Source organism: Oryzias melastigma, linkage group LG1 (assembly GCF_002922805.2).
Source record: "Oryzias melastigma strain HK-1 linkage group LG1, ASM292280v2, whole genome shotgun sequence".
NCBI classification, from domain to species: domain Eukaryota; kingdom Metazoa; phylum Chordata; class Actinopteri; order Beloniformes; family Adrianichthyidae; genus Oryzias; species Oryzias melastigma.
The window spans coordinates 9716495-9724692 of NC_050512.1; the positions used below are offsets into that span (position 1 = coordinate 9716495).

The following is an 8198-nucleotide window of genomic DNA, read 5'->3' on the forward strand; positions in this document are numbered from 1 at the left end:
TCCCAGTTTGATCTGAATTAGTGTTCAGTTAGTATACTTTCTGAAATACACATATATGGCCAGTAGTAGTATTGCTTTACTTACTTAAGAATAGTCAAATTAACTTTATGTGTACCATTTATTTATTTATTTATTTGCTAAGGGTTGTTTTATTTTTACAGTAGAAATACATTTTGAAACAAATTATCACATCAGCAGTTAATCTTTAGTTTTTTGTGGTAAATAGAAAAGTTAGTTTAGAAAAAACACATCTATTTAGATGTGTCACATAAATAATGTGACATATATTATTAATATTTAACGGAATTGCCAAATATTTTAACTTATTTTTTCCTCTAATCAGACATTTTGATTAAATTCTAACATATTTTTTGGGCTGAGTTTTCTTGGCGGGTGGTTTATGACATCAATGCGATTCACAGGAATTAGCAACTTAACTTGAGGTTTCTAACCAAACTTAGACGGTTACTGTCATCTGAGCTTTTCTCAGTTCAGTGCGCATATAGCTGAGTCATTTGAAGATGTGACACAACCTTCAATATGTGTCAGAAATTCCAAATAAATGAAACTTTAGTTTACGTGGAGGCTTTCAGAATCACTGAAAGCTGCTGATACATAAACCACTTACTGCGTCTTGGTTCAGGGTCCAGACCTCTGAACCTGCCTGCAGGTCTGGCATCCACCACCTGGAACTTCTTGGTATGCAGGTTGTCCAGGATGTCCTGGTAGGTCTTCACCCACGCGCGGTTCAGAGAGGCGCAGAACTCAGCAGAAGAGGGTTTGGTGTACTGCTCAGTGACCGGTCGACCCTCCAGCTCCCAGTTTTTAAAACCTCCATCCAGCAGAGACACGGCGCCGTGGCCGAACACCCGAAACATCCACCACACACGGGGGGCCGAGAACGCACCTGAACACAACACAAGACGCGCGTAAATTCCGTGCGTAAAAACGGCGTTTCTGATCCCCATTACGCCGTTCTTTATTTTGTTCTTGGTCATCTATGATACTTTTCGATTGCAATACACACCGAACTCGCTACAGTCGTACAGCACGACCTGGGTGTCGTTGTCTATCCCCAACCTCCCGACATAGTCAGCAAAAAGCTCCTCCGAGGGCAGCATGTGATCCAGAGGAGAGCTTCTGTCGCAGCACTGGTCTAAGTCGAAAAAAGCTGCGCCCGGGATGTGTCTCCTCTTGAACTCACTCTTGGGATTTCGCTTCAGTTTGGGCAAATACCAAGACGTGTCCAGGATGCGCATTTTTCGTTGAGCCCTGAAAGCGTCGGCGAGCCATTTGGAGGTCACCAGGGCGCTTGCTTGACGCGCCATGGTCAGTCCTGGGAATGCGAAAAGTTTACATGGTTGACTTACTGCATCGATCTTATCTGCTGTCTGTGTCAGGGGGGGCTGATGTCCACGAGGGTCCACAGACTGGGGGAGGGGGGTTGACATTAATAATCTAATACATTTAACATGACAGTTACTGCTGTTAAAACAATATTTTTCAACAACAGGCTCATAAAAGTGTATATAAGTGTCTTACATTCACAGACACTTCTATGAGCCTGTTGTCGAAAAATATTGTTTTAACAGCTATAACTTTCATATTAAATTTATCGTGTTCATTATTTGACCAAGTTACTATAAATAGATAATGAAATTGTGTTAAGAAAATTTAAGCATAATCACAAAAATGAACAAATTAAAATAAATTTCTGGTGATAAGATAAATACATATCTTAGAGCTAATGTTACATGGACTTTCTGAAATTGAAATAACTATAGTAATGCATACAAGTAATACATATAAGCAGATAATAGACGTTGTGGGCCTAATAAAACGTTTTCAATAATAACTTAATTTCGGGGAATCTGTAAAAAAATGAATTGAAAAAAAAAATGAATAGAAAACCGTGTGGTTGCATGTAATATATATTTAACAAAATGTGTAACGTCAGTTTTATGGAAAATTTGAAATTATACTTTTTCATTTCTATTTGCATTTATTAATTTAATAGAAAATAGATGTTAAGTCGAGCATTTGGCACAAAACCATGTCCGCAGACATTCAAATAAATATACCTAATTTTTATGTTTGTTTGTTTTCAAACTATTATTTAATTTAATTCAATTTAATTTGATTTAATTTATTTTGATTTAATTTAATTTAATTTAATTTAATTTAATTTTATTTTATTTTATTTTATTTTATTTTATTTTATTTTATTTTATTTTATTTTGTTTTGTGGGCTGCACGGTGGCGCAGTGGTTAGCGCTCTTGCCTCACAGCGAGAAGGCCCCGGTTCAAATCCCGGCTGGGACCTTTCTGTGTGGAGTTTGCATGTTCTCCCCGTGCATGCGTGGGTTTTCACCGGGGACTCCGGCTTCCTCCCACCATCCAAAAACATGCTTCATAGGTTCATTGGTGACTCTAAATTGCCCCTAGGTGTGAATGTGAGAGTGAATGGGTGTGTGATTGAGGCCCTGCGACGGACTGGCGACCTGTCCAGGGTGTACCCCGCCTTCGCCCTTCAGTAGCCGGGATAGGCTCCGGCACCCCCGCGACCCCGAAAGGGAAGGAGCGGTCAGGAAGATGGATGGATTTATTTTGTGTGTGGTTATGGTAGGAACTATATGCAGCATTGTCTGTTTTTCGGAGGACTTCTTCCGGCAGCGCACACTAAAGAGCGGATGTTGATCATCTCACATGTTAGAGGCAGAGGAGCTTCCATACCGGTACTTCATTTGTAGACTACATATTTGTAACGAACTTCCTATTTTTCGTCGTAATGTCAGTGTCGTTAATCAGGAGAGGTCTGGAGCTGCTGAGTGATGATATTGAAGGTCAGTTTTGTTGAATGCTAGTTCAGCTAGCATTAGCTTCATCTACAGCAGCTGTAAATAATGTCATCATTCCGATTAAACTCAAAAAGAAAATAATCTTATACGTATAAAGTAGGTAAAATGATTTTTGCTTTATAACTTTCCACGTTTTAGCATTTCACCTTAAACTTCTTTTTATTCCATTTAAAAAGTAAACACATTTATTTTAGTTTGAAGCCTTACAAGTAAACAATAAAAAAAAATAAATAACATGAAGTTCTTAACTGATTAATACAGTTCAAAGTTTATTTCTATTATTTTTTTCTTTGAAAAAAACAAAACAAAATCTACAGTAGCTTATTTATAATGCTCGTTTGTTTTGCGAAAAGTGGTACACTTGAAGTATGTATTTATGTATTCATTTATTCCATTAATCATGCTTAAGAATAAATTATAGCAAGAATATTGTAGACAATGTTAGCCTACATGTACTTTAGATACCAGCTGGATACTTATTCAGACTAAATTAGAAACATGTGAAATTTATAACATATAGATAGTATATAAAAAGTTAACTGCCTCTTTTTAGACTAAGTATACTTGGAGTATTGATACATCAAACCATTTCTACTCCAAACTTACTTTTATTTAGCATCATTTGTAAGATATGCACTTTTTTTGTCACAGTTGGAAGTAAGGGCCTTTAAGTAGACTATTTTTTTGTAAGGGTCTAGTTTCAAAATGGTAAATAAAATAATAAAATCCAGAATTAGCCACATTTTCAATTTTATTAACTTGTAACAAGTGGGAAAATCTGTATATATATATATATATATATATATATATATATATAAAACTTAACTGCCTTTTGTGCATAAAAAACCTCTAGTAATTTGTGATGTACGCTTTTCTCCTCAAACCTCAAAAGAACATCTTAGCAGCCCTTGTTAAAGGTCAATGTAAAAATCATCAAGTAAATATTTAACTTCTAAGTAACAATAAAATATTTCTGAATGTGGTTTTTAAAGGATGTTTTTTGTCATGTCTTTATCTTCAGCTGGAATTTTAAAAGAACCAAACCTTTTTCAATAATTACACCTTTTGCAGACAGAACATTTATTTCATAACCATAAATTGGTTTAATTGTAATCAAGTGTCACCAAATGTACCGTGTAAAAGAGAGAAGCACTGTGTCTAAAGCTGTGTGTTTGTGCTGTTCTCTCTTGCATTTAAGCAGATCTGAAAGTGAAGAAGAAGAAGACGACCCCCAACACGGCCGCAGCGATGGAGCAGATCAGTACCAACAGACAGGGAGTCACCAGGCAGGTCAAACGACTGCAGGGGCGCCTCGGTCCGGGAAAGAGCAAAGCTACAGTCAAGGACAAGAGGATCAAATCAGCTATTGGTCAGTTCACTTTATAGGAAACCCAATCCAACTTGTCCACTATTTTCTATTACCAATTCCCTCATCTGGCATCAAAGTGTGGATCGTTTCAAAATTTCTAAAATTGCACTAAATTCTACGTTTGTAGTCCCTACTCTGCATCCATGCTTGTCCACAATCCAGTACCTAGTCTAGTTTTTGCTATGTAACTACTTCTTCTCCTTTAAAAGTCCCTCAATAATACCCCAACTATTTCAGAATTCAGCTTTTTCATCTTTTAATCTCATCCCCCTCATGCTACGTCAAATTCATTGACTACAAGTTGCTCAATGAATACTTAAAATCCGTTCAGGCTCTTGGTCTTACACCTTTTTTCAAATCTCCTCTTCACTTCTGCTCCTTCACCTCCATTCTCTGTACCCTCTGTCTGCCTCAACAGCATGAGGAAACCCTGGAACTCTTTTCCGTCTAAAACATTGATTCATTTTCTACTTTTAAATCTAAGTTTTGAATTCCACTTCTTCTCCTGGTTTGCTCTGGCCCATCTTTCTTTTGTTTGTATTTTAGGATGTAGTTTGATTTTATGTTTTTAAGGCACTTTCAAAAGCAGAAGCTCCATAAAATTGAACCAACTGATGAGCAAAATCAGTTCACATTTAAAGTTAATAATTTACATTTTTGTGTGAAATTGACCATGTGAGCGTTTTATGTGTAAGGGGATTTACTTTCATTGAAAACGAAGAGCTAAGCATTTCTTAAGGTTTGTTAATTAAGCCTGTGAAAATGTTGTTGGTTTAAAAATAATTGCTTTAATTGCTAATGGAATTGTTAGATATCAGAATTTTAAGTAAATGACAATATGATGGGGAAAAATTTGTTTTAAAAGCAAATGGTGTCTTGTCCCTCTGTGATTTCGTGCAGAGGAGTTCAGGAAGAAGCAGGGAAAGACTAACCTGAGCGCCAACCTCAAGTACTTCACAAAAACCACCAGTAAACCCACAGGTTCAGATACTTTCAAGGTAAGAAAAAAAAAATCTGTCAAAGACTGTCAGAGGAGGACAATTCAATCATTGCCATAATTTTGTTACATCCGTCTTTGAAGACCCACTCCGATCAAAATTGTGTTTTTAACTTGTTTTTTAATCATAAAGGACATGTATAAAAAAAAATAAGCTCAAAGTAGCATTTCTAAAGAATAAAGAAATAGTATTTATTTTCTCAAATTTAGTGAATCAGGGCAGACAAAAGAAATGTGCTTCATTCAAATACACTACAGGTGTTCCACAATCTCCCTGCTCTGATCCATCCACTTCATTTTCCGTGTCCGAGCTGGAATCTGGATCAAAACTGTACTGGTGGATAGCTATAATATTTCTCACCATTTTTGTTGCACCAATAATGTTAAGTTGTGGTGTTAGGGGCTGTAAGCTAGTGCGAAAACGTGGACACAGATGGGTGATGGGAAGTGGCGGCGGACCAATAGTTCCTCCCACAACTCAGAGGGAAGTTTCTAATAAAGGAACTCCTGCCGCTCTGCAGAAACTATGTTCTAAAAAATGACAAGTTTTTTTCATTTTGGCTAATGACGACACAATTATGATTAACAGACCTTTCAAAATACATCAATAGATTATTGGAGTGGGACTTTAAGACTTTACATTCACGAGTTTACATCAACATTTTTTTTGCAGATTTATTTATTTATTTTTTGTTTTCTATGTGACTCTAATGCCAAATTTGCACCAAAAATGAGCTGCTTGTTAAAGGCTGATCAAAATATTGTTGAAGTTGGCTGTTTTACACCATAAAGTATATTAAATGTCTTCTCCTCAAGAGTTAACTTCTTGTCGTGCACCGTTGAAGTTCTTAGTGGGATACATGATGACGTCATGGTTTTAGACAACTTTTGTTTTGAAGGTGTATTGGAAGCATTTTTTTTCTTTACATTTTGTCTCAACTTTCTCAGATCCAGAACCATAACAAAGGAAGACAGTCCAGAAATCGCCCCGACAACCCCGCCAAGAAGCCCAAGGAGACGCAGTCTTTGTTCACAGAGGAGGAGTTCCAGCAGTTCCAGAAAGAATACTTTGGAAAGACTGTAGAGGAGAGCAGTTAACACTGCAACACCAAAACACAGCATTTCCACCTCTATGGGATTAGTTTTTGTCAGAAATATATTCTAGAAGTTTGTTTCCTGGACTGAAGAACTGCCTTGTTGCACAGGAAAAATTAAAGTTTCAGTTTTTAAACGGTGAGATGTTCACAAATTTCCTGAAGCCTCACTTACAGTTATCTTTATTTTTCCTTATTGTGTCTTCTTTTTCTCTTAAGGTTAAATAAATGATCCAATCAAGCTTTATATATCTTTGAAGGCCCTCAGAAAAACTTTGACAGCTGTGTTGTTTTTTTTCTTTAGACTTTTTGTCAGCAGTCTCTGCGGAGATCATTTATTCCATGAGGGAGTTCTTCTGCAGTCGATGTTGTGGTATTTCTTACATATCTATTCAAGTTGGTTCATATCAAAAATATTTTTTGTATCATTCTCAGGTTTAGGCTCTCCCTGCATATCATAATGTAGTAAAAAGACACATTAAATTCACTTTAATCTGTCTCATTTCCAAAAAAGGGTCTTTTTCATTATAACTTCAAATTATTAAATTTTTTGAAAATACTTAATGATATTTTAGTTTTAATCACAAATGTTTCAACCGCTCTTTTTTTTTTAGTTTCCTTTTGTAGTAAGGGAATAAAAACAACTTTAAAAATGTGCTAATAATTATGTCGGCATACTTTGGTTTTTAAGTCCATCTCTCATTTATCATGTGGAATTTCTGTTACATTTTAAAATTTAATTTCAAATCTGTGTTAGTGCCATAACACTTGGACAATTTGAAGTCGGACTAATCCTGCAGACTCTAATTTAAATCGCAGCACCTTTGAATTGTTTTCCTTTTCTCCTAATTTGGTTTGCAATGAGCACGACCTCAGTACATGAATAGAGTACAATGATAGTTTTTATCTACAACAAAAAATGTTGCTGCAAAATGGAATCAAATAAAAAAAGATGCTAGAAACAGTGATGAGACAGCATTTTTTGAATTGTAATATTGGATAATTCTTTCAAAAAGAATGGGATCTTAATGTTATATGATACATATTTCAAAATTTAAAATATTGGTTTTTATTTCACAAATTTTATTTCATCAAGTTTAGTCCACCAAATTAATACTAAGAAAGCTAATTTATTATTAACTTTATATTCTGTTCATTTTAGAGCATGATTAAATAAAAAGAGACTTTGTTTAAACACATTTTTGTGTGCTGCTTTTAGTCCTGCAACATATTATTCTTTGATTCATTTTGATTTTTTTTTTCAACTTCTGTTGCCGCAGAAGGATTAGAATTAAGAGATTTTTTTGTTTGTGTTACTCAAACAATGCAGATGTCACAGATCATGCAAGAGCCTTTTTCATGTGAAATTATTTAAACTTTGCCACTTTATGAGGAAGTACAGCTGCCAGTGTATGAAGAAGTGCTGAAGGTGGTGTTCTTTGGATTGATTTTTACATTTCAGAAACTCTTGTCTTGAGGAGGTTAAACAGGTGAAACCGGAGTAACTTCTATAATCTATCTAACATGAAGACATGTTTTTGTATTCCCCTTCTTCCCTTCTTCCTCCCCCTTCATTTAGCCCTCCAAATGGGGAGTTAGGAAAAAATAATGTCTCAGAATTTATACGTTACTTTTGTTTGATGACATCACCAGTCATCGCCGGTCAGCTGCTTTTAGTCCTGCAACATATTACTCTTTGATTTATTTTTACATTGTAAAACTTTTGGAGTAAAACAGAAAATGTTCAACTTCTGTTGCCGCAGAAGGATTAGAATTAAGAGATTTTTTTTGTTTTTGTTAACTAAACAATGCAGATGTCACAGATCATGCAAGAGCCTTTTTCATGTGAGCAACTTTGTGTTGCGTTTGAGGGAATAAAT

The 8198-nt window shown here is 35.6% G+C and overlaps 2 protein-coding genes across 2 annotated transcripts in view; one reads left to right on the forward strand and one right to left on the reverse strand.

The window, feature by feature from the left end:
- Positions 1-1436, reverse strand: part of LOC112137130 (3-mercaptopyruvate sulfurtransferase) — a 3507-nt gene extending 2071 nt beyond the window's left edge. The window contains exons 1-2 of the mRNA XM_024259289.2: positions 1028-1436; positions 629-907 (exon numbers count right to left, since the gene is read on the reverse strand). Coding sequence (XP_024115057.1) covers positions 629-907; positions 1028-1328 — 580 coding nt within the window. The 5' untranslated portion in view covers positions 1329-1436. The remainder of the gene's footprint in view (positions 1-628; positions 908-1027) is intronic.
- A 1214-nt stretch (positions 1437-2650) lies between these two features.
- Positions 2651-6831, forward strand: rps19bp1 (ribosomal protein S19 binding protein 1). The gene is made up of 4 exons (XM_024259303.2): positions 2651-2843; positions 4060-4227; positions 5128-5225; positions 6173-6831. Exons 1-4 carry the CDS (start codon positions 2789-2791, stop codon positions 6320-6322), a joined length of 471 nt encoding a protein of 156 aa, XP_024115071.1. The 5' UTR covers positions 2651-2788; the 3' UTR covers positions 6323-6831.
- Positions 6832-8198: the final 1367 nt, after the last annotated feature.